The sequence below is a fragment of the Myxocyprinus asiaticus genome, chromosome 5 (assembly GCF_019703515.2).
Source record: "Myxocyprinus asiaticus isolate MX2 ecotype Aquarium Trade chromosome 5, UBuf_Myxa_2, whole genome shotgun sequence".
In the NCBI taxonomy this organism is placed as follows: Eukaryota; Metazoa; Chordata; class Actinopteri; order Cypriniformes; family Catostomidae; genus Myxocyprinus; species Myxocyprinus asiaticus.
In genome coordinates, this window is record NC_059348.1 from 2,973,127 (window position 1) to 3,000,723 (window position 27,597).

Below are 27,597 nucleotides of genomic sequence, written 5' to 3' on the forward strand. Positions count from 1 at the left end.
ATTTTCATTTTTGGGTGAACTTTCCCTTTAAGCACCGTAAACGAACATCCAATGATTACGAACCTGAAAACTAACTTTACCCTGCTTTTTTTTTTTTTTTTTGCCAGCTTCTTGTCTGGCACTTGAATAGAGGACACTTCCGTGTTCAGTTTTAAAGGGGTCATAGCCCCATTTACGATTTCTCTTGTGAACAGTAAACTACAACATAAGTGCAATAATTAAACTCTGCAAAATATTACACATTATTAATCTCATATTTAATATGTATTTCACTTAATGCAATTCATTCAAGTTTAAAATGCAATTCAGGCTCACCACTGCACATTCCCCCTCCAACATATGTACAGATGTACATTACATACATGTTAACAGCAAGTTTTCAGTATATATGATATTGTCAGCATATTTTTATACAATTTTATCTTTATATGATATGTTATTATATTCCTTTAATATACAATGTATAAGATACGTTATGTATATTGTGACCATGACCAATGTATAAAATTCCATAAACAGTCAATAATATAAAAGCTTGTTTCTTTACACACACACACAAAAAAAGAGGACATCAGCTAGGTACACCTGGAATTCTCCAGACACTTCCAATGTGTGTGGTCGGGATTATCCTCAGGAAAATCTCAGTGCACCACAAATGTCCGGAGGAATCCTGTGAAACCAAAATCTTATATCACAGTTTAAGTCATTTCATATCATGGTAACTGTATGTACCTAGAATGACCATACCTGTAAATACATCCGGGATTGCAGACATCCAAGCATGGTATAAGGACTCCATAAAGTTCATTTTCATGTTACAGATTATTTCCATTCATTCTCCATCAAAACTCATTCATTAACCTGTTCATGTTTTTCTGATGTGTGTTAGTTTAGTTTATGGTGTAGTTTAGTCAAAGATTTTTTTGTATTTAAAGAGAAGTTGACTGTGGTATATTTTGATAAGTAACTCGTCACTTGATTCTTAAGATGTACGCTCCATGCTCAAACAATATTTCAACATATTTGTGATATTATTTTCAATGGCCATGAGAATAGTATTACTCTAAAGAATTAACAGATACATCATATCAACTCAGTGCGGGCCACAGAGTGATCAGACATAAACCTTAATTCTTTCAATATTCTCTGAATTAATCAATTCCCTTCTTGAGCTAAATTCCTTACATATAAACTGTGAGCAGATACAACGAGACTGTTGTATTACATACTTAATGGTGGAGAATTTTAATCCTATTTCTAATCTGATCATTTGTCATTTATCCTACATTTATTGGTGGTCGAATGCAGTCAAGATTCTTAAACTAATTATTTACATATAAAATCCTACATATTATTGGTGGAGAATGCAGGCAAGATTCTTAAACTAATTATTTACACATAAAAATCCTGCAATTATTGGTGGAGAATGCAGGCATAATCTAAACATGTTGTTTGTCTTTTTATACACACATTCATTCTTTACTTTGGATCCAGATAACAGATCAGAAACTAACAAAACTACTTTACAATGTTGTGTTTATGATGTCAGTATTGCGGTGCACAATATTGACATCATAAATACAACATTGTAAAGTAGTTTCGTTAGTTTCTGATTCCCTTCTTGAGCTAAATTCCTTACATATAAATTGTGAGCAGATACAACGAGACTGTTGTTGTGACAACACGTATTTTCCTCCCTTTACGATTGAAAGGTGTAACGCCTTCAGCGCTCATGAAAAAGTGCAAGATTAGACATAAATTATCCCTTTTGAAGCAAACCCAGGCACAGTTTATGGAATGAAGTTAAAGTCTTATTGAGAATAAGGTTTGACCTGCCAGGATGAAGGAATCTCCTCGCAGTACCATAAGGAATGAAAAACTGAGTGATGCGCCTCAGTATTATCCTAAGTTGTCTTATTTTATAGCTAGATTTATGTCATTGAGAGTGCATTCAACTAGGCTATTTTTTACTATCTGTGGTTTAAATGTAAGGGTAACTAAAGTTCTAATCTTCGCCCTTCGCTGAGCAAATTTGATACAAATCGTGAAACATTGTGCATCTGTGTCTGAATGTAATTTGAATGGGAATTGTTAAACGCTTGATCAATTTAAAGATTTGCAGTAAATCTGTGTACTGTCATTAGATACACAGCAGGGTCTAACAGAAATTAGCACGAAAATCTACTCTGATCAAATTACGTTGTTGTTTAAACAACGTCCCTTTTGTTTGGTGGGCATTGAGTAAACCTATCGCTTAAATATAGATTAATCTTGCTCCAAACGAGTTAAAATTACAAGCGCCACTCTGTAAAACAATTATGTTTGTTGTCTGTAACATGCATTGCTTAAGAATTGCTCTTTAAAAGAACTAGAGTGATAAATACCACGCTGTAAACAGCTAATTGTGTTGTTTTAATTCATATTTTTATTTGTGAACTAAGATTTGCTTTGAATTAATTGAAATTGCAAGCACCACGTTGAGTTACGATGAGCTGAATGTGATGGCTGTTATTTGTGCATTGTTGAACATGCTGACATTCATGTGGTTGCTGAAACTGTGCTTCCATTCAAGAAAAAGAAACACGCGTAAATCAGTGATATTGGTGTTTGTTGTCATGATGAATGGGTCCTCACAGGAAGTCCTAAGAGACTCCGGGGCAACTCATCGCACATGTGCAACCATATTGTAAACATAGCACAGTGTAGCTAAGCTAACTTGAATTAGCAGCCTTCTATTGAAAGTCTTACCTATAGCTATAGCATTAAAGGTTAGTGGTTAACATCCTGTGGCTTGTTACAATTAAATACAGCTTGTGTTTTGGGCAGTGTTGAAGTGATTTAACCCCTTAAACATCTCAAACTTAACACATCTTTGGTCTCTTCCTGACTTTTTATTCAGTTTTTCTCCCTCTCCATCACCCTCATATCATCAAACTAAAATACTGTTTCTTAATGAGCGATTGAGTTACATTTAAATTTAGTTTAATTGGAGAGTTGATTAAAATTGATCTTTCTATCCTTTTCCTTTTATCACCTTTATTCTTAACCTATTTTAGATAATAATTGGTCTGGAGCAGAGTTTACAGGAAACATATTGTTGTCTATCATTCCTATTATTACCTACAACTCCTCACTTTCCAGTTTTATTTTATTCATTTATTGTTTTTAATTTATTTAAATTTTTCCCTGTTGTTTGGTGGGCATTGAGGTGATCTGTCTCTCACAGTGGATACCCACTCAAGTAAAGTCAACTCACCTCAAGGCTCCACAATATAAGACTTCATCCATTTCCCATTTGTGGATTTGTAATGTGACAAAATCTCACTCATTAAAATATTTCTGTTGCAACAAGTCTCAATCAGAATTTTTCAAGATTGCTGTTAAGGATAACAACAAAACATTTATTGGTGGATTTCTTTCTTTCTCCCTACTGTTTGAAGTCTAGACACCAAGCCTATTGAGAACCCTTAATAATTCTGGTTACAATTTTTGTCATAATTAAGAATCATCATGAAATGTCAAATCATTAACCAAATTTTGTGTGTTCTCCCTAGTCGACTCTCACGCAACCACTCTCTCTTTGTGTTTATCGATGCAATCCCAATTCCAGCAACTCAACGCAACCACGTCCATAAATAAATCGCAGAGTAAAGCACCAGGTAACCGTCGCCTACCCCATATGATGAAAGAAACAAGGGCCCACAGCACAAAACTTCACCGGCCCTCTTCCAAGGACCCCTCGCCAATGACAGAGACGGGGGACCCATCCAAGCAAACTCTGAGGCAGAACATAGAATGGCCCTCAAAGACCTTGACAAGCTGGACAGGAACATTGACATGTTCACGCCGAATCCTACTGGGGGTCACTTAATCCATGCTTACCTGCGAGACATCGACTCCCACCTGAAAACAAGGCCTCAGGTGACCAATAGAGATAGACTCTACTTACTCTGGATGACATCCAAAGTTGAGGTGAGAAGCATTCTAGATAGACAGTCAGCTCACACAAAGTCTGACTATCAGCTTCTATGAGAGGCCCTGATACAAGAATTTTCAGACCCAGAGTCTGATCAAAGACTGTTCACTGCCCTGGACACCAAATAGGGTCAGCAAGAAATTTCCCAAGTCTACTACAACCGACTCCAAACGAACCTGAGATGGAAGAAGAAATTAACTTCAAAGCCATCTTCCTCAGAAACCTTCATCCCACAGTGAACTACCATCTAGGGGTCACAGTCTGCCCTCGGAAGATGACAACCCAACAGCTACGTGACTTGGCACACAAGGCTTATGCCAAACAAAAGCTAGCATCACAAGAAGCCCCCGAGACATCATCTGTCTCAAGCCTCACCACTGAAACCCAAGGGCTGGCAGTTGAAGACATGTGGTGCCACAACAAAGCTAGGCTCTTCAACAATGCACCAAGAGAACCCACAGATGGCAAAGAATGTGACCATTTTACACCAGCGTCAGACCCAAGTATACGACCAACCGCTGGGAGAAACCATGGGACACACAACATTCCTCAGAAGACCCAAGAGGAAAGTCCACATGGGAACCCAGCTGGACATCTAAATTTTAATCAGAATTCTAATCTGATAATTTGTCATTTATCCTACGGCCAAGATTCTTAAACTAATTATTTACATATAAAATCCTACAATATGTACATTTATTATAAAGCCAAAGGAGAATGGGCTCCTTAAAGCTAACTCTGGTTCCTCTCAAGGTTTTTTCTATCCACTAACTACTTTGAATGGAGTTGTTTCTTTGCCACAGTCACCTTTGGCTTGCTCACTGGGGGCTTAAAGACATAAAAGGAATGATTTACTATAAAAGCTGCTTTGAAACAATTGTGAAATCGTTGCATCGTGAAAAGCATTGTACAAATAAAGATTACATGAATGTAGAAAAACTAAAGCCATAATCACTTCGTGTAATGAACAGACTGAAATTGAAGTTGTTCAAATCAAATGATTTGTCTCAAATCAAATCATTGATGAATATATTTACTCTATATGAATTCTATATTTACAATGGTAAGATCAAATATGGCGATACGTCAATAACATCAAACCTCATTTGAACTTGCGTTACTTGTGAACTAGGTTTGTTTGTTTTACTGAGGTTTCATGGTGTTTTTCTGGTGCTTGATGGAGCTTGATATCCCAGTGTCACAATTCACTTTCATTATGTGGCAAGATGATGTGTGAAGATTTCCAAGATTTTTCCTTTTGTCTTCCATGGCAATAAACTTATTATACAAGTTTGAAATGACATGAGGGTGAGTAAATCACGACAGAGTAAATCACGACAGAGTTTTCAATTTGGGGTGAATAATTTCTTTAAATCAGTATTTCCATTTATTTCCACTGCAAGGAAAAGTGCAGCCTGAACACTCCACAAAATTTCTCCTTTTCTGTTCCACAGAAAAAAGAAAGTCATACAGTTTGGAACAGAATGGGGGTGGGTAAATGATGTCATTTTGGTTGAACTACTTCTTTAAAACATAAGAGGAGTAAAATTAACAACTATGCTGCTGCTTTTCAAAATCCCAGGGGTAAAATCTGGAGGTGTTTGGATCAGAGCCAAATAACATCTCCGCAACACTAAGCTGCACAGAATCAGAAGAATGTGAGGACACCATTTTACTCAGCTCAGAGCAAAAAGAGTCAATCTCAGCAAGGTCAGCCATTTTTGTAATATTTACCTTCAAATGTTTTGCCTCTTCAGCTTGTTTATTTATATTGGGCCCAAAGTGGTCAAACTCAGACTCAAAAACAACATGTATCATGGAGTTCTTTGACACTTTAACAGAGTCAAAAACCTCAGGGTAACTATGGCTCATTTCAGAGGTTCTCCTCACAGAACCGCAGTGGATTACCTGAGAAGAACTATTAGGATTTGACACCATGGAGCTAGGTATGGTTTCTCCATTAGTGGCAGATCCATTTTGGATTGATCCAGCAATAACATTTTCCTCACTACTATAAACATCATGGCTTTCTATATTATGTGGAAAAGAACTGAAAGAGTCACAATCACCAAGTTCTGATCCATTGAAATGATCACTTAGCACGTCACAGGATTCAGTATTGATGAAAGACATCTGCTTCTCGTCAGGATTGCTCAAATATGTGTAAGCCATTTGAGGAATGAAGGGCTGACACCTGGCAATCATATAACCAGACTCACAGTTTTCCGTTTCTGAGCCAAATATCCCCGTATCAACTGATTCAAGACTGAATGGATCAGGGACATGGATTTTAGAGTTGCTCTGCTTAATCGTTTCCAAACACGGGCCTTTAAGATCAATACAGCATTTGCTGGGGTCAGTCGGTTCTGAACTAAAACGGGTAGGAGTACCAGCTTCATGATAACCAGAATCTAATCTTGGAGCATCATAAGAGAAAGAGTACACAGTGTAAATTTCTTCAAATTCAGATATACATTCGGCTGACCCAGCGGCTACGGGACTGAATGGGTCATGTTCAACTACACCTAGATTTGCTTTCCATTCATCATCATTCTCTGAATGTAGCATGTTTTGGCAGGCATGTGAATTCCCTGTCTCTGAATCAGACCTTAATTTTTCATTTTGTTTAGGTGGGGGGCTGTTTGCCTCTTTGTTTATAAGCTCCATTTTGTAAAAACCCTTTTGGTCATCAGTGATCAGGCTGTGTTGTTTGGTATATTCAGGCTTTGGAGCACAACATTTAAATTCATCTGTGTCATTAAACTCAAGGCTTAAAGGATTCTCCTTCCAAGGCAGCTGGCTGAGGGACTGACAATTCTTCAAATCATTGGGTTCAGAACAAACTGGACTAGGATTATGTATCTCAGGGCTACCAGGATCTAATCTCACCGTGAAAAAGAACATATCTCCATATTTGTAGTCATATGCATCTAAAGGAGAGGGTTGAGAATCACAAATAGAAGTTAGATTACAGGCATCACCATTTACATCATGCAACTCTTCACACGGAGAATCTGGACTATTAAACCCAAGATCCAGGGAACAACTCTCTGCATTTCCAAGTTCAGACTGATAACAATCTTTGTCATTCACATCATTTTGTTCAGAAGAGATACCATTCTGATGTTCAAAAGCCTTCTCAGTGTCACCTATGCCTGGGAAAGGCTTAGGGTCACATGGACTGAGAGGAAACCCAGTATAGGACCCTGCAATGATGCTCTGTAAACCACATAGAGAGACATCCCTTCCAGTGAAACTGAATCCAGCCTGGACTCGTACCCTGTCTTCCTCATCTTCAACTCCAGCAAATGTATTGCAATCAACATCAAAAGAATTAAAGGATGTCGAACTGTGACTAGAGCCGGATTCATGGACACCATCTTTATCGGGCCACGAACTGGCACCTTCTTTTGATACATCTGGTTGCACGGAATCAAGATTTTGACCTTGTGTGGGGTTTGTTCCAACTTTGGGACAGGCGTCCCTGAAAGATTTAAGACTTCTACTTTCAGTGAGCATAGAAACACAATGATCAAGCTCTCCAGGGGGCTGTTTGAAATCAGCACCAAATGGCATGTTGAATGGAGCATTAAAGGTTCCATAGTCTTTGTCTTTCCCAACAGACTGAAGAGGGCAGTGTATGGTTTCTGGAAGACTGTTCTCTGCAGTGATGAAGCCATCTTGACAACGCTTTTCCTCTGATATGTCAACAAACGCTGTGTCAGAGGCAAATGGGTCTGTGCCTTTGAATGGGTCCCTTGGTAAACCTAAAGAGAAAACACCATATAAGAAACAGACTCTGAAATTTCACCATATTAGAAATGTACCCTCTCTTGTCTTCTGAAATTGGTGCACTTTAGTGTTGGGGACTAGCTAACTAAAAGTAGTAATGCTACTAACAGAGCTACTTTTTTCAGTAGCCTGACAGTGGCTGTTTTCAAAGTTGTGTAGCTTATAGTAACAAGCTGTGTAGCATGGTTTTATGTCACATTTTCACATTTTATTTATTGTCTAAATTCTTTTCATATGTCACAGAGAAGCCTGTGAATTTTAGTCCATTTTAGTGAATTGTTAGTTTTGAATAAAACAAAAAAATTAAATAAAAATAATTGATTTGAAACCTGCAGATATCTGTCTTCTTTGCAGTGAAATATTCAATATACTAAACACTGCTGTTCATTACTGTTTTTGATGCAGTTTTTTTTTTACATAAATTAAGGTGTCTAGTTTTATTCATTATTAGTTTTATTAGAAATTTAGAGTGAATATATCTGTTCAAGTTCAATGCTGTCACCCTAAATGAGATCCTCATTGTTCTGTGCATTATAAATACTGCTCTGACTGCAGAAGTACATTTCATCATCTTTATTTAAACAGTGGCAATTGCACGGGAAGCACAGCATCCCATTAATTTGTATTTTTATAATGCACCGATGACATGTTTGCTATACAATTTCTCTATATTTAATAATAATTTAAATATTTTATCAAATAAAAGCACAAAATATCACACTCGCCACTGTCGCACTGTATGTTCAAGTAACACAATCTGTGTATTTTCTACATGAATATGTCCACTGAAGTTAGTGGACACATGACTCTAAGATCCCTGCTGAAACCATGCTTTAATGGGAGCCTACTGCATACCTATCCAATTAGATTTCATTGGAGTAAAGATCAATGTTCACTGTATGAGAGGATCTAAACACGTCTTTTTGGATTTTGCCCAGACACTGTGCTTCTCTGGGAGTCTGTGGGAGCTTTTATTTGCATTGGAAAAAGCATTGTTTTGGCTTTCAATCAATGTTTTTTTTTTTTCTCACCTGGAAGCTCTCAAATGTGCAGAACTTCTCAGCAAATGGCCAATAATTGACAGTGTATGAAATGTCAAAACTTCAAGCTATCGAATGTAGAGTGTTGGTCGAAGTTTGAGAATCAGATATAGGTGCAGTTATTTGCTATTGTCATAACACATTTATTTTAAGGTCAAGGTCAATTTATTTATAAAGCACATTTTAAAGCAACAAGTGTATACCAAAGTGATGTACATTTTAACTTTAATAATTCTATATTTTGCCTATTTGCATTTAATTATAGGAAAAACTGTTTTGAACTTGGTCTATTATTAGGTAATTGCATTGTTTGAGTTGTTGTTTGAGAAGCAGCTTTTGCTAGCAACATTGTTGCTTAAATGTAGTAACAGTTAACTAAACTTTCAAAAGTCGTTTTTACTCTAGATAGAACTAATTTAATTTAGGAGTCCCCTGACAGTTAAAACTAGCCCAAAACATGCACATTTTCAATTACAGAGCAGTGTGATAAATTACTCAAGTTTTGAGAATGCACCATGTACGGTAAATGTATGTTATGTTTCAAAGTTACCAACCTGTCACGTCAACCTTTGGAAAATGGTCGTCTCCAAACACATCACCTGGAATGTATTGAAAAAGTAAGCTTTGAAACGCATGTAAATATTCAAACCCAATCCTTTCATCCTGCAGCACTCACCATCGGTGAATGGGTTTGGATGGAAGAAGTTAAATTTTCTGTGTGTTGCAAGACTGGCCTGAACAATCTCTAAGTCTTCCTCCTCCATATCAGACGAGTCCAACTGTTACAAAAGAGTGAAAAACAACAGCCATCATGTCACAGTATTTTATTATAACTCCATTTCTATTAATCAGTATTCATTCAAACTAATTTTGTAAAACATATAATTCTAACTCTTATTTCTGACTGGCCATGTTCAAAGCTATTAATTACAAGCACACACCTATGGACACATTTACACTTGGTCACGTCATGCGTTTTTACTTATCATACTGCTATCCGACTGAATAAGCACATTCCATTTACACTTGGCCACATAAATGTAAGAATTATTTACAAAACATCTACAGTAGGGATGTGCACAGTAATCTAGTAATAGAGTACTCGTTCTGCACCAGCTACTCGAGTAATAAAAACGCTACTCGAATATAAAAAATTTATTTTCCTTTTCAAATTTACCTGCCGTGAGCAGCCGAAATACACAGTTTTCCCTCTGAATTGTTCACCAAATCTCACAATTACAATTGAGTCCACTGGGAGGTGCTGTGGATGTGTCATTGAGGTGTTGGATGAGAGAAGATGTGTAATAGCATCTGTGCTTCTAAAGCAAAGTCAAGTTATATTAAAAATACTTGTAATATTTTGATTCCTTGATTTATTAAATTCTACTCCGTTTGTATTCAGTTCTTGTTGGAGTAATGTAAACCAACAGATAAGGATCAGCTTTTATCGGTGGAAAGAAAATGCGAGGCGATCTCAAGCTTGACAGACCAATATGTGTGTGTGTTAAATCTCTAAACAGTGGCAGAGCATTTTTTATAAAAAGCAAACATTCACCACTGGTTTTTCTGAATAATAATAAAATGTGAAATGGTAAAAAATATGACAGCATTTATGTAGACTCAGTTTATATCTGTTAATAACCAGGGTTTTTCCTTGGTCAAAAATGGTCTTCGGTCGGTGGCTGACGTACACGGTCATAAAATGTTTCCCCATTTTCAACATTTTATTAAATTATTTTTCAAATTATTTAATTTACATTATTGCAACTAATATTTAAGTTATTTAGTTGCATTTCATGTTTGTAATGAATATTATGTATATTTGATCATCTGAGCATCTAGAAACTTCTGAATTCAACAGTTTTTATCCTTCAAGGTGCTGTCAGAAATAAAACTAACTTAACACCTTATTTCTATAGGCCTAAATATAATATTCACGAGTAAACCACTTTACTGATCTGGGACTGTGCTTCTATGGAGGAAATGTTTGCTCCCTACTGTCACAGATCATTCTGACCCACCTGTCACTTTCACTCAACACTTTCACTCCCGAGTAGTCACCGAACTTTAGAATTAAAGAGGTGTCCGGGGTTCACCGGATACGGGGAACTGTTGTGGACAAAAGGTGCACATTATCACCTTTGAAAAAGGGGAAAGGCTCAATGCAAGTGATAACCGCTTAAAACCGGCCGCCCGGCCTACCTGCTGTTACCACGTAACACTCGGGTCGAAACCGGCTCTATGCGTAGGTTGTAAAATCTCGCAAAGGTATTGGGTGTAGCCCAACCCACAGCTCTGCATATGTCTGATAGAGAGGCCCCCCTTGCCAGTGCCCAGGAGGACGCAACACCTTTAGTGGAGTGCGCCCAGACTCCCAAGGGACACGGAAGTCCTGCGATTGGTATTGCGAGGAAAGTGGCATCCACAATCCAATGGGCCAGCCTCTGCTTGGAGACAGCTTTCCCCTTATACTGCCCTCCAAAACAGACAAAGAGCTGCTCCGAGCTTCTAAAACTCTGCGTGCAGTCCAGATAGATGTGCAGGGCGCGAACTGGACACAGCAATGACAAGGCCGGGTCTTCCTCCTCTGAAGGGAGCGCTTGCAGGTTCACCACCTGGTCCCAAAAGGGAGTGGTGGGAACTTTGGGCATATAACCGGGCCGGGGTCTCAAGATCACGTTAGAGTGTGCTGGCCTGAACTCCAGGCATTCGCTGGTGACAGAGCGCTTGCAGGTCCCCCACCCTATTAATGGAAATGAGCACCACCAGGAGGGCCGTCTTCAGAGACAAAGTGCTGAGCTTGGCCTGCTCCAGGGGCTCAAAGGGGGCTCTCTGTAGGGCAGGTAGGACAACAGAGAGATCCCAAGAGGGAATCAGGTGCGGTCTAGGAGGATTCAACCTCCTCGCGGCCTTGAGGAACCTGTTGATCAGGTCGCACTGTCGTGAGGGTCTCCCGTACAGTGTATCATGGTATGCTGCTATGGCAGCCACGTACACTTTCAGGGTAGAGGGAGACATTCGTCTCTCCAGCCCTTCCTGAAGGAAAGACAGCACACACCTGACGGCGCATCTCTGTGGGTCTTCCCCACGAGAAGAACATCAGTTCGCGAAGAGACGCCACTTCAAGGCATACAGCCGCCTTGTAGAGGGGGCTCTGACCTGAGTGATAGTATTTAATACCGCTGGCAGAAGACCCGCTAGGCCTCCAGCCCCCGCGACAGTGACACTAAGCAGATGACTGGACTTACCGTGCCCGGGCAGGGTGGTTCGTGGCAATGCAGAGCAGGCGCCCCGCCTGGAAGACAGCCCAGGGGGGACGTGCTGCTCTGCAAGCCCGCAACAGTGGCCGGTGACTGGGGCGGGCGAGTGACCCCAGAGACCAGCACACTTACCTGTTCGCCAGCTGTCTTTCAACAGAGAATGAGGGAACGGGAGGTACTCGTGTTCGCCTGATTGACCGGAAAGACTACCAGCGTCTGGCCATCGTGAGTGTGCTGGCCCAGGGAATGAGGAAACTGCTCTTTTATTGACCATGTGGGTGCCGAGGCCCACAGGGCACTCAGCGATGGAATACTCACCACACGTTGGCCCAAGCCATGAGAGATCGGACCGGTCAGAAGTAGTTGCCTCATCCCTGGGCTGCCCGTATTAGGACCGCCTCAAAACCCATCTGGGGTTCTTGGGGGCCGGCTGACAGGCAGGTGGAGCCGACTTTCGGAAGAGATGCGGAGGATCTCTTTCTCTGAGGCCGGCATACGGGCTCCGATGTTCCAGGAGCTGGGGCCGGCACCACAGGGGAACGGCTCTGGCAAGAAGCAGACAGGGCGCGGGACTTTGGAGGCCTGATGGCGGCTGTGTCGCACCGCGGCAGGATGTAAGCCTTCATCATTAAAGAGGAAAAGAACTTACAGGCCTTGGAAGGGAGCCTTGATCGGTCGTGCCAGGTGGCTGAGCCCTGCGGGCATAAATGCACCGCTACGGCACGCTCTACCTGGGGAAGCTCAACATATCCCTTAGCCGCTCTGCCGTTGAGGGTAATCAGAGTGGACAAGCCCACGAACCGTGTATGGGCAGAAAGTGAGTCGCACTCTGAGCCCAGAAACCAATCATGGTGGAGGGTTCCACTTTAGCCCGAAAAATCTTTCATTTTTAATGAGAATGACAATGAGGCTGTGAGGGATAAACTTACAATCTCTTCAATGGGCTGTACTGCAGTTTAAAGTGTTTTGGATCGTTCAGCATACAAAACATTGATAAAATATCTGTCCAAGAACATTCAGTATACAAAGAACTCCAGACAACGAGTTGTGGAAAATCAGATGTGATCTAGGAGCTTTATACAGCTTTATACCGTTTGTGCCATTGAAGAGATGGTAAGTTTATCCCTCACAGCCTCATTGCCATTCCCATTAAAAATCAAAGATGGCGCTAGCGTGAATAAGGTCTATACACAAGAAGGTTCTCTACACAAAACTGTATATCAAATTTTGTGAGAATCAGCCACACGGTGGCACTAAAATAAGCTAAATCAAGTTTTTGCTAATAAGTCTGGAACAGTATAGGATAGAATACAATCTTGTAGTTTTTCTGAATCCTTCATTGCCCCCAAAATCATATGGTCACATTGATTTCCATTTTTTCACAAGAAAACATTTCTATCACTTTGATTTATTTTTTTTAAATTATTATTATTTATTTTTTATTTTTTTTACTTGTAGGCCGTTTGTCCAATTCGCACAAAATGTGGTATAGATCATATGTAGACCCTCCTGACAAAAATATATCAAAAGAACTTGATTCGTTAAATTGTTGATAATACAATTTATAATGTCTATAATAACTAATTGGCCTGTATCTTGTAAGCGCAAGATTCAAAGTTAACAAAACTTAAAACACTTAGTCAACAGAACATTCTGAGGTCACAAACAACATTTCATTAGTTTATGATGCTAGGTGGAGCTGTAACTTAAGAAAAACCTATTTATGCCATGCTGAATATAGCAATTGGAATTTGACAGCATCCACAGGCTCTATTCTGTCAAATCTGGTTATTTTTGTCCTGCTCACCAGGAAAGTCTGATGACACATGCCTATTTTAATCAGTTTCTTTTGTCAGCAACACATCAAAATTATCACTTAATTTAACATTGTGAATTACAGGTGCAGGATTTAATAACAATTTTGTCCACCCGAGGGAACCACAGGATAAGAAATCCTTATTGTTCATAATTCCCTTGAGTGCACAGTCTCCTGGCTTCTTGTTTATTTGTGCAAAAAAGTATATTTTTATTTCTGTAATTCTGCTGTTTGTTTATGTCCAAGTAATGTTTATCACTATTTTAAATATGTTTTAGAGTGTGTTCGTGTTTAACTAATTTGATTTTACCTCAAACACATCGTTCTCATGGTACACACTCGATAGATTTCCCAGTTATTTATCATGAAAGGTGTTAATTAGATGTCGACCGATATATTGGTTTTGCTGATTAATCAGCACCGATAACAGATTTCTTGAACTATCGGTTATCTGCAAAAATCCGTATTGCTAGTTTTTCCCCGTTGCGTCCGGTGCTGGAGCGGCTGGGAAGGGTCCGCTGGCATTATACAGTATGAGAGCGGCCTCTTGAGGTGAAATAAAAACCATCACTTCACTGATGCCTTGTGGTGTTTGTTTTGACACACGAGACTACACTCTGCATGGAGCGGAACACTTCAGATGCAGATTTAAAGCACCAATGAAAAGGTATGTATACAGTACACTACAGTACACTTTGTCATATCATTATAAAGTAATTAATTTGTTGACTAGATGCTGCATTAGTAGAGAACAGCAGTATGTTTGCCAACAAGGCTGAGAGGAAGGAACTTTCTTTAACATTAAAGAAGGAATTATCCGCTAATCCGCTAGCGACCAAGGTGGATTTGGTGGGAGAAGTTGGGGACATGGAGAACCGTAGCCGGCGGAATAACGTCCGAATAGTTGGAATTCCTGAGGCTGAAGAGGGTCAGGATATGATGAAATTCCTGGACGGGCTCTTTCCGAATCTGCTTGACATAACAGGCCATAAACTGGAAATCGAGCTAGCTCACAGGGTTCCGGCTCGGCGATCCGCTGAGGGAGAAAGGCTCTGATAAATTCTGGCCAAATTTCTGAGATCATCCGATAAAGATCTTGTGTTACGTGATGCGAGGAGTAAAGGACGGCTTTCTTCCGCGCATCTTATTAATAGCACGTGTGGAGGCTTCATGCAATTCTCCACGGCATCCACAAACAACTCACCACGTGACCCACCAAGAGCGAGAACCACATTATAGTGACCATGAGGAGGTTACCCCATGTGACTCTACCCTCCCTAGCAACCGGGCCAATTTGGTTGCTTAGGAGACCTGGCTGGAGTCACTCAGCATGCTCTGGATTCGAACTTGCGACTCCAGGGGTGGAGTCAGCATCTTTACTCGCTGAGCTACCCAGGCCCCCCTTGTTCCCAGACTTTGCAAATTCAACAAGAGAGAAACGTGATCGATTCAAGGAATTCAAGAAACTCTTACATCAACGGAAGGTCGCTTTTGCACTGATATTCATGGCCAAATTGAGAATAGATGCTAAGGATGGCCATAAAACATTCAGATGCCCACAGAAAGCGATGTCCTTCATAAAGTCAATGGAGTAAGTTATTTTGTGGTACTCATGTTGCAGCTGAGTGGACCGACTCACTGAACATTCACTTGACTGTTCAAAGAAACCGAATGCCTTTTTTGTTTCTTTTTGTGCTGGTTCCGCCTAGCGGCTGGAGTTTGTTTTGTGGAGTAACACACCTCGGGGACAGTTTGTGGATGAATCTACATGCTCTTTGTGATTATTCCGCCTATTGGCTGAAGTTTGTTTTATAGATTATCTTTTGCTGTGTAATTCTCTCTCACAAAATTTGTATAGAAACACTGGACTTGAGCAATCCGACGGCAAAGTTGTTGCGGGGGCTCTCGTAGGCGTACATGGACTGTTTGAGTTTAGAGGGATGGACACCAGTTGGCGCTGTCATTCGCATGTTTTTATTTTTTTCTGTTTGTTTGGCTCTGGGGGAAGTTCGGGGTCTGATTGTTGCACTAATGTTGGAATGTGGTCTTTATAATTTTGTTTTGTATAATTTCTCATTTGTCAAATGTTTATGAGTGGATTGTCTCTCTCCAAGTGGAATGTGAATGGGTTGGGGCACCCCATAAAAAGGAAGGAAGGTTATTTCTCTTCTTAAGCGTAAGAAATATGATACAGTGTTTCTTCAAGAAACGCATCTTTCCCCGCAGGAAGCTGAAAAATTTGGGAAGATATGGGGTGGACATGTTTTCTTTAGTGCTGGCACAAGTAAGAGCAGGGGAGTCATTACAATGATAAGTAAGCATCTACAATTCAAATGTCTCAAACAGATTAAAGATAAATTAGGAAGAGTCATTATTGTTTTAGCAGAAATTCAGGGGCAAAGTCTTATTTTGGCACCGAACATTGATGATCAGGGCTATTTTACAGATCTTGAAGGGATGTTGCAAGCCACTGGCACACCTCATGAAATTATATTGGGAGGAGATTTTAATCTTTTGATGGACTCAGTCCTTGATCATAGTGAAGAAAAAGTGTGCAAGCCCCCTAGAGCAACATTGACACTTCACAGGATATATAAATATCTTGGTCTTACAGATATTTGGAGACTTCTGAACCCATCTGGTAAGGACTATACAGTTTTTTCATCAGTCCATAAGATTTACTCATATATATATATATATATATTACACACACACACACACTATATTGCCAAAAGTATTCGCTCACCCATCCAAATAATTGAATTCAGGTGTTCCAATCACTTCCATGGCCACAGGTGTATAAAATGAAGCACCTAGGCATGCAGACTGCTTCTACAAACATTTGTGAAAGAATGGGCCGCTCTCAGGAGCTCAGTGAATTCCAGCGTGGTACTGTGATAGGATGCCACCTGTGCAACAAGTCCAGTCGTGAAATTTCCTTGCTACTAAATATTCCACAGTCAACTGTCAGTGGTATTATAACAAAGTAGAAATGATTGGGAATGACAGCAACTCAGCCACGAAGTGGTAGGCCACGTAAAATGACAGAGCGGGGTCAGCGGATGCTGAGGCGCATAGTGCGCAGAGGTCGCCAACTTTCTGCAGAGTCAATCGCTACAGACCTCCAAAGTTCATGTTGCCTTCAGATTAGCTCAAGAACAGTGCGTAGAGAGCTTCATGGAATGGGTTTCCATGGCCGAGCAGCTGCATCCAAGCCATACATCACCAAGTGCAATGCAAAGCGTCGGATGCAGTGGTGTAAAGCACGCCGCCACTGGACTCTAGAGCAGTGGAGACGCGTTCTCTGGAGTGACGAATCACTCTTCTCCATCTGGCAATCTGATGGACGAGTCTGGGTTTGGCGGTTACCAGGAGAACGGTACTTGTCTGACTGCATTGTGCCAACTGTGAAGTTTGGTGGAGGGGGGATTATGGTATGGGGTTGTTTTTCAGGAGCTGGGCTTGGCCCCTTAGTTCCAGTGAAAGGAACTCTGAATGCTTCAGCATACCAAGAGATTTTGGACAATTCCATGCTCCCAACTTTGTGGGAACAGTTTGGGGATGGCCCCTTCCTGTTCCAACATGACTGAGCACCAGTGCACAAAGCAAGGTCCATAAAGACATGGATGAGCGAGTTTGGTGTGGAAGAACTTGACTGGCCTGCACAGAGTCCTGACCTCAACCCGATAGAGCACCTTTGGGATGAATTAGAGCGAAGACTGCGAGCCAGGCCTTTTCGTCCAACATCAGTGTCTGACCTCACAAATGCGCTTCTGGAAGAATGGTCAATATTTCCCATAAACACACTCCTAAACCTTGTGGAAAGCATTCCCAGAAGAGTTGAAGCTGTTATAGCTGCAAAGGGTGGGCCGACGTCATATTAAACCCTATGGATTAAGAATGGGATGTCACTTAAGTTCATATGCGTCTAAAGGCAGATGAGCGAATACTTTTGGCAATATAGTGTATATATATAGTCCCTCATTTCATCTGTTGTTGATTGCTCAATTGGAAACATTTTAGTCTCAGATCACGCCCTGGTGTGTTTAGAGGTGTTGCCACATATGGAGAAAAGGAAATCATATTGTTGACGCTTTAATGTATCCCTTTTGCAAAATCCTGAATTCCAACAAATGTTAAAGGCTCAAATTAATGTTTATATGGAGACCAACTGGTCCTCAGTATCCTCCGTGGGCATGGCTTGGGAGGCACTTACGGAAGTTCTTAGGGGCCGGATCATACAGTATGCCTAATTCACCAAAACAATCAAAGCACGAGAACTTGTGTAGTTGGAAGGGAATATTAAAAGTGCCGAGGCAGAGCTGAAGCACCGAATGTCATCTGATGGCCTCAGAGAATTGACCCAATTGAAATACAGATATAATACTATTTTGTCACGGAAGGTGGAGTTTTGGCTATTTAGGGCAAGACAGTCATACTTTGAGTTGGGGGACAAGGCAGGAAAACCTCTGCCTAGATTTATACAATAGAGAGTCTTTTTCTACCATTTCCTCAGTGAAATCTGCTGGTGGTGAAATATTTACCTCAGCCATTGATATTAATAATGATTTTAAAGAATTCTATCTTGATCTCTATAGTTCCACATCTTCGTCTACGGATATTAGAAACTTTGTGGAACCATTAGAACTTCCTAAACTGACAGCTGAGTAAAACAATTATCTTGATTCTGGGGTAACCATGGAGGGGCTTGGCGAGGCAATTAAGGCCTTGCCTACAGGTAAGGCTTCGGGGCCAGATGGCTTTGCTTCTGAGTTCCCTATCTGTCACTCACTCGACGTTGTGTCGATGTAGTGACACTAGGGGTCACTCTTGGGAGCCCGAGACACCTCTGGTCTTTGATAAAAGGCCAATGAAAATTGGCGAGTGGTATTTGCATGCCACTCCCCTGGACATACGGGTATAAAAGGAGCTGGTATGCAACCACTCATTCAGATTTTCTCTTCGGAGCCGAACGGTCATGCTCATTGAGCTGAATTCTACTGTTCATTCACTTCTGCTGGATCTGATGGCGCATTTCAGCGGCTTCTCCCTCCTCTGCACTGGTGCACTGCAGAGAACGCCCCTGGGTGTTTCGGCAGAAAACAAAGAGAGTATATTTCTTTAAAAGAGCGGCACACACGGAACATCTTTTTAAAGAAGCGTCTTTTTAAAAGATGCCTTTCCGATTGTGTGTTATTCCTGGTTGCGGTCGTTATCTCTCAACTTCGGATGGTCATGATCGCTGTCTTTCATGTCTGGGCACGACCCACACGGAGGCAGCGTTTGTGGATGGTTCATGTTCTCATTGTGAGAACATGACCATGGCAACGTTGTGGTCGCGGCATCCCCAGCGGCTCCCAGCCTCGGTCCTTCTACCTACGGGTATGAGGCCAGCACGGCTAGCACTGGGGGGCGATTTGGGGACCCTAATGGGATCACCTCCGCTGGGTATCCCCCCGCGGACCTCCCATTCCCCAGCACGCTCGTCTGCTCCAGTCAGGCTTCCAGATGAGTTCGCCGGCTCGTCTCACGGCGAGTCTGGCTTCTTGTTCGGCGCCCGCGAAGATGATGAGCTCTCGAGCGCAGCATCGGAGAGCGGGCTTGTCCAGTCAGACGCAGAAGCCTCAGCTGGGCTTCCCCCCTCGGGGACGATTGCCCAGTCACAGGCTGATGCCGAAAGGACAGACCAGTCGACCATGTGACTCTGAAAAGTCACTTCTGATTGGCTCAGGACACCTTTGGGGTGCGGCCAATTTCAGTTCAAAACTTTCCTACCAAGGAAAAACTCTCTCTTCTTCTCTCTTGGAACGGTCTCTTGGTCCTGTCTCATGCTCTTCACTGCAGCTCTTCAGCTCCGCAGCCTCCGTGCCATGTAGAGTCCTAGGAAAACTCAGGACTCTAAGTCCCGCGGAAGCCTCTCACTCTCTGCTCTATAGTTCACACACCCAACCGGAGTCGCGATTTCCTTGCGGAAAGGCCTCGCTTCAAAGCCCACCAGCATCATCCATCCAGACAATAATTATCCGCGATCATAACAGAGTCCAAGACATCGACGAAACAAATTTTCTTCAAACGCCAAAGAACCAAGCAACTCAAAGAATGCAACGCAAGGAAAAGCAATGACACGCAAGTACATCTCCAGACTTTTGCTCAAAGTGCTGGTGTATTAGTTAAATACTGTGGGTAATCCGATTGCAAATTGATTTAGACTCAAAAGGAGGATACATTTTTCTTAAGGCATTGTCAACAGACTCCATAAAGTTCATTTTCTCTGTATTGATCATTTATTTCACATTCTGTCACTACTCATCAACCTGTTTCATGTTGTATGTGTTAGTTTTATGTTTAGAATAGCAATAAAGTTTCTGTATTCTAAGATAATTTGATATATTTTGATAAATAATCTCATCCCTGTTTTTAAAAGATTTTGCTTCAAAGCTATACCTAAATATGTGTAATATTATTTTCAATAAGCCATGAGAATAATATTACTCCAATAAGAGAATTAATCATAATTCCCTTATTAAAGCTAATTCCTTATAATAGAAATTGTGAGCGGATACAAGACGTTGTATTACGATTTTAATGGTGGAGAGTTTTATTCAGACAAATAATCCAGTTATTTGTCATTTATCTAATTTATAATGGTTGTCGAATGCGATTAATTCCATTATAAATTTCCTTACATAATGATGAAGAATAAGGACAGTTTAATTTAATTCCTAGCTCACACATACTGTTTTCCTACATATAATGGTGGAGGTACGCGGGCACTTTAACCCATCCCGTGTACATTTATACTAACAAATTTCCTACAGGCGTTTCATCAATATTATGTGGTTAGTGAATGATCAGACTCCAGTCGCTGCCATCTCACTTGATGCCAAAAAGGCGTTTGATGTGGTAGAATGAGATTATCTTTTTAAGATTTTGGAAATGAAAGGGTTCAGGAATACTTTTATTGGTTGGATCCTAAATTACTTTATTAGACACCCGGTAGCGGCGGTAAAAACTAATGGATTCATTTCAGATTATTTTACTCTGGACAGGGGCAGGGTTGCCCTCTTTCCCCAATACTGTTCTGTCTTGCCCTGGAGCCATTAGCAGCCGCGATTAGAAAGGAGGATGATTTTCCAGGGGTGGTGGCGGGAGGTGTGGCGCTTAAGCTTTTGCTTTACGCAGATAATATTTTATTATTCGTCTCTGACCCTACTAGATCTATGCCTTGCCTCCACAGAATTATTAATTCCTTTTCTAAATTCTCGGGATACAGAGTTAATTGGTCTAAATCCGAAGCTTTGGCTCTGACAACGTACTGCCCGGTAATGGCTTTCAGCAGGGCGCCTTCCAGTGGCCCAAACAGGGCATTAAGTATTTGGGTATTTTATTCCCAGCAAATTTGTGTGATTTAGTTAAGAGTTAATTTTGACCTTTTAATAAAAAGTTTTTTTGAGTGATGTGAGCAGGTGGGCTTCATTACATTTATCTATGATTGGGAAGGTTAATGTTATTAATATGAATTGTATTCCAAAATTCAACTACCTGCTACAGTCTCTCCCTATATATGTCCCCCTCTCTTATTTCAAGCAATTTGATAGCATAGCAAAGTCCTTCATTTGGAATGGTTAACGTCCCTTTCAGTTAGTTGCATAGGCCGATTGACAAAGGTTGGCTAGGCCTACCCAAGATTTTGTTTTATTATTATGCATTCAGTCTCAGACATTTGGCTCATTGGTCGCTTCCACCTGAGAGAGCCCCTCCCTGGTTTTGTATTGAACAGGAAGTTCTTGCCCCTATTTCGCCATTGCAAAGACTTTCTATCAAACTAATCGTTGATTGAGTGCACCTTATGCAATTCAAGATTTTACATCGATTCTATTGGACCCCCTCTAGATTGTATAGGCTTGGTCTTAAAGACACACCCACATGCTGGCGGTGCCAATCAGAAGATGGAGACAAACCCATGTTTTTTGGTGGTGTGATAAGATCCAAGAATTTTGGTTGAAGGTTCAGAGTTTTATGTGTGATGTATTAGGCACTCAAATTTCATTTTGCCCCAGACTCTGTATTTTAGGTCATCAATATAGGGGATAAACACAAAAAATTGGGTCCTAACCAGTGTTATGATTGGTAGACAGACTGTTCTAAGGCGATGGAAGTCGGCTGGAGCGCCCTCATTTCACAGAGATGAGGGTGGCGGCATTCGAGGAAATGTCATGTAGTAGGCTGGGTAACTTAGATTCATTTGATGGGAAATGGGGCAGCTATTTGGCGTTCTTGGAGGGCTCTCAGGGAGGGGCAGTGGAGGGAGAAGTATAGTTTTAAATGTGTGTGATTATTATTATTTTTTTAATTTATTTTTTTGTGTATACTCATGTGTGACCACAGGGATGTTTGTTGAGGGTCAGGGTGGAATTGGGAGGGGTAATAGTGGGGGTTAAATGTTGATTCTGTGAATATAGGTTTTGCTTTTCTTTGTTAATTGTATGAATCAATAAAAACTGTTAAACAGAAAAAAAAGATGCACTTTAAAAGGTGCACTCTGTAATTTTTTCCCCTTTAAAAAAGATTTATTCCTAAGAAATGAATTATAATTTTGAAACATATGTATAAAATCATGACCACTCACATGAGATGAGGACTGTAGTCATATCAGTAACCTTATAAAAGTTGTTTTATTCCACATGGGGCAGGGGCGCCCTCATGGGTGCTGCCATTTTAGAATCACATGACCAGCTGAATACTACTCACTTAATCTCAGTAACCGTACTGTTATTAGACACTTTCACTCCTGGATTAAATTAATCATGGTTGATTGTGAATAGTGAATTTCTACAATGGCGTCTGTAACTGAAAACTTGTGATTTTGAATGATACTGCATCCACACCACTAGGTGTCACTGTAAGTCCAAGATGACACGAACAAAGAGTTACTGAGTGTAGCTACCTTTAATTCACCTTTTTCAATTAAAGTTCATTAGAACTAAACATATTTACAAAGGAGAAAAAGTCATAACTTCATACTTAATTCATGAGTGTCCAAGCTTTAAAGCTTTTTTGTTAAATTCTGCTTTGTAGTTGCCTTTATGACAATTTACCATTGTCCGTGCATAGTATCCAGAGTTTAACTATGGTATTAGTAAGATCATGTTAATCACAGGTTAAAAAAAAAAAAAAAAAAAAAAAAAAATTAAAAGAAAAAAAAAAAAAGATCACCATGGTTAGATGTAATTATTGTATGTAAAAATATATATATATATAAAAAAAATATTATAATAATAATAATGGAATTTGTAATGAAAAACAATATCCTAAACACATGTAGAATAAAAACAACCTCTATAAAAGTGATTTTTATTGCCCTAATATACAATATTTCATATTTTTGTAGGCTAATAATATTAACATTTATTCCAAATATATACACTATTTCTGGCAAAATACATAGTTACTACTACAGTTAAAGTTACTACAGTAACTGTCAGGTATATTTCTATAAGGGTGCTGATTCGTGGAACGAAAAGCCTGTAATTACTGTTGTGAATGGAACAATGTTTTCCTGTTTACCTTGTCAATGTAGTTTAATATGACGGGCTGTTTAATCTTGTTTCAACTAGCTTCAGCACAGAGCCTTTAAGTGTCTCACATCAGACGTGTTTATAACAGAGAATTCTGTGTCAAATTCAAATGGGTCGCACGCGACTCGCACTGTGTTAACCTCGGGACGGCACGCTGCAAGCGCAGAGCAGGTTCATCAGATTAGTGAGACCGGCCGCTTTTACTCTGCTCTGCCCGGCAAATGCACTGCACAGCTTCAGGTAGCGCCATTTCGTCACACTCTTGTAGTATTTGCGGACATTAAGGAATCCCTCCAACTGTCTAAACTAAATTATAAACGCATGCAGACACTCAAAGGAGTTATCAACCACTTATGTTTTTTATTCAGTTGTACATAGCATCAAAATGTATTTTTGAATATGAAAAAATTACCGAGGTCCGGACCTCGGTGACCTCATAGCTGGCTACGGCCATGCATTTGTTTACATTTGGCAGCACATATGGCTGTGTACCGTATGTGTATTTCTGTTAACCCTTTAGACCTGCTCTCTATTTAATAGTATATAATAGGGCAGTTTTATTTTGCTTGTTTAAGTCTATAACTTGTAGTATACTGTAGTTTTAAATTATAAAACAGTATGTCTGCTTAAGCTAAATTAAAATTACTTTTTTTTTTTTTGTCATTTTATTTTCCCTACGGGCTGTAATTAATACAAAAACATACTTTACTAAAATGATATGCTTATTCTCTGCAATATCTACATTTTCATGTCAACTCATCTTCATGATGTCCATCAACAGTGCACTGTCACTTTAATTCAACTTGAACAGCACTGCTGCACTACTGCTTCTGCCTCGCACTGACGCACTGTTTCTGCTTCTGATGTAAATACACTAATTTGTTAACATGGAAACCAAAAAAAATACGCACTGCTTCTGTCCTGCTTCGGCTTGCAGTGTAAAACAGGCGTAATCTGACACCGCATATCAGCAGCACTTGCTCGCTTTAATATGACAGCATTTTACGCTCAAAGGATGTGTAAGATGTTCTTATCCTTGTCTACTGCACCTCTTTTAAACCTGTTTTAAGTAATATGACAACATTTATTCTTTACAGTATTAATACATTGTTGGATTAGTTTTGTAAAAAAAAAAAAAAAAAAGATGCTTATTTCTGTTTTTCTCACATATGTTTTGTTCAAATGATGTTTGATATTAGCAAATAGCCTTGTTTTCCTTGACGAGCCTGATGAAAAGAAAACAATTTCTGTTATGGAATAGGAAACAAACAGTTTCACTAGCAGAGTCCCAACTTAATAGTGTTCTACTCATGGGAAATGTATTTATGTAAAATAGTAGTCTAAACACATTAAGAAACTTTAACTGCCACTGTTGTAATGAAAAAGTCTACTAGATTCCACCAAATAGATTAGCATATTTAACATGAAACTGCAACATTTTTGTCAAAATACCACAGTTACTGTTACTGCAGTAAAACTGTGATCAATTTTAGTAAGGGTCAAATCAAGTCAAGTCATTTTTATTTGTATAGCACTTAACACACATCGTTTCAAAGCAGCTTTACAGAAAATGAAACTGTTCTATTTATAAGTCTTAGAGTCATCATTGTGTATTTTTATTAAAATATGATTGTAAATTGTGTATAAAAATAAATAAGTAAATAAGTAAATAACAATTGTATTTAGAACCCTAGTGAGCAAGCCGAAGGCGACTGTGGCAAGGAACACAAAACTCCATAAGATGTTGGTTAATGGAGAAAAATAACCTTGGGAAAAACCAGGCTCACTGTGGGGGCCAGTTCCCCTCTGGCTAGGGTGATGATGTGTATTTGAAAAACTTTATTTTAGCGCATGTCAAAATAATCCAGCAGAGCGAATCCCTTGTGCAGCATGACTGATGATATATAACCAGGCTTCAGTCGTGCTGCACAAATCCGCATCTTAGATGAGATGTATATTTAGCACGTATGAATATCCTTAATTTTGTTTTGGCGGCCCGAAATTTAGCTTTTAAAGACCCTGAAAATGTTTTCATGCAGGAAAAACCCTGTACTGCCAGCAAAAGTCCTCTATGTAAGTGGTCAGAGACACTCCAGTAGTCCAATACACTACATTCTGATGACCTAATAGCCTATATAAGCCATAGATCTTATTCACAACAGTGCCATATTTGATTTTTGACAGGAATGAAAGTGAGGCTGATGTACAGCATAGATTTAAGGGGGCCGCACACCGGACGCATCTGGCGGATGACATGGTGCATTTTTGTAATCTGAAATAATTGTTTTACGTGAATATACGCACACCACCACTGCCTCTCCCATTCAATGTCCAGTCTTTACTCAAAAACACATTATACATCACGAAACTTCTCATCAGCACGCCGTCTCTCTGTAATCACTTACCACTCTCCCTCTTTCCCTCTCTATTAGTGTGTCTCATGGAAAACTTCCACTCTTATGTTTTCTTCCTCATTGTGTAATGACACTGTGGCAAATCCTTAAAAAGCCCATGCATATTTTTTTTCCACCACCACACAATGGAATAACCCATTTCAAGGGTGGCCGATATAATAACTTAAAATCAAGCAGAGCTATAGAAATATATCTTCATATTTACAATTAAAGCTTCATATTACACATTTTGTATGAGCCCAACCGATATGGGATTTTTGAGACCGATACCGATTTTAGAGAGGGAAAATTCACCAATTACTGATATGGTGGTCAATATAGTAAATTTTTGAGCTGGAATGAAAAAAAAAAATAGAAATTTTCTATGTGGATTTTTCACCAATTTTGCACTGATATGACTATGCAAAGGTACTCAGAAGGCTGCTTTCTTAAATATTTTTATCAAAGAATATTTGACATTATTATTATACATGTCAACAAATTCGAGAAAATAAAGAATAAATAAAAATACAATAAATAGCTTAATAAACATCAGTACTGTATAAGTCAATTGCTGACCATTTAAATAAAGAATAAATTGAAATACAATAAATAGCTAAATAAACATCAGTACTGTATGTTTAGTATCAGTCAAATGCTGACCATTAAAATAAAGAATAAATAAAAAGTTAAATAAACATCAGTACTGTTTAGTGTCAGTCAAATGCTGACCATTAAAATAAAGAATAAAAAAAAAATAGCTAAATAAACATCAGTACTGTTTAGTATCAGTCAAATGCTGACCATTTAAATAAAGAATAAATAAAAATAAAACAAATAGCTAAATAAATATCAGTACTGTTTAGTATCAGTCTAATGCTGATCATTAAAATAAAGAATAATTAAAAAAATAAATAGCTAGATAAATATCAGTACTGTATGTTTGGTATAAGTCAATTGCTGACCATTTAAATAAAGAATAAATAAAAATAAAACAAATAGCTAAATAAACATCAGTACTGTTTAGTATCAGTCAAATGCTGACTATATTAATACTGCCAAGTCAAGATAAACAGCGGCAGTGGTGTTACACTGTATTCTGCTATACAAGTTCAGGGGAAACTTTCAACGGTGGAAAACCAGACTTTTAAATATTACATTTTATAAATGCAACGACTGGAATTGTTCGGTTGAAGGGGGTACCAAACTGTGAATCCTGAACAAAACAGTTTGGTTACACATTAGCTTCCACTCAGCTGACAACAATGAAAGTAGCTACGTGATTAGCTAGTTAGCTATAAGCTCGTTGTCATGGAGAGTAAAAGACGGACATTGTTTATTTTACTTTCCAGCATTGTCTCACAAACTAGGTAACAACATAACATGAAATCAACACTCAGACACAATCCACCACCACACCGTTGTCTGTTGAGCTGCAAAAAGATGCTCTGATGTATACCTTTCAATCTGCTACATTACTGACTGCACTGACAAACTATAGCTGGCTAACAGCAAACAGACATGAGTGACATGGTTGTCAGGGACATGGTTAATGTTATATTAGTTATATTGAAAAGGGAAAATGATGGGGTCATTATTAAGTTTGCAGTATATATTTTACAAACCAGTTAACTTACCGAGACAAAGCTCAACTCTGTTTTCATATCGGTAAAATATACGCCGATACCGATATAATCGGTGAAAGGCTAATATCGGTCGGGCACTAATGTGAATACGCGTCT

The 27,597-nt window shown here is 39.6% G+C and overlaps 1 protein-coding gene across 3 annotated transcripts in view; it reads right to left on the reverse strand.

Annotated features, from left to right (window-relative positions):
- Nucleotides 1–256: 256 nt before the first annotated feature.
- The window catches only part of si:ch73-140j24.4 (uncharacterized), a 76,547-nt gene continuing 49,206 nt past the window's right edge, over nt 257–27,597 (reverse strand). For all 3 annotated transcript variants that reach the window (XM_051697473.1, XM_051697472.1, XM_051697474.1), the window contains 3 exons: nt 9,485–9,587; nt 9,363–9,407; nt 257–7,743 (listed from right to left, as the gene is read on the reverse strand). In XM_051697473.1, coding sequence (XP_051553433.1) covers nt 5,525–7,743; nt 9,363–9,407; nt 9,485–9,587 — 2,367 coding nt within the window. In that variant the 3' untranslated portion in view covers nt 257–5,524. The remainder of the gene's footprint in view (nt 7,744–9,362; nt 9,408–9,484; nt 9,588–27,597) is intronic.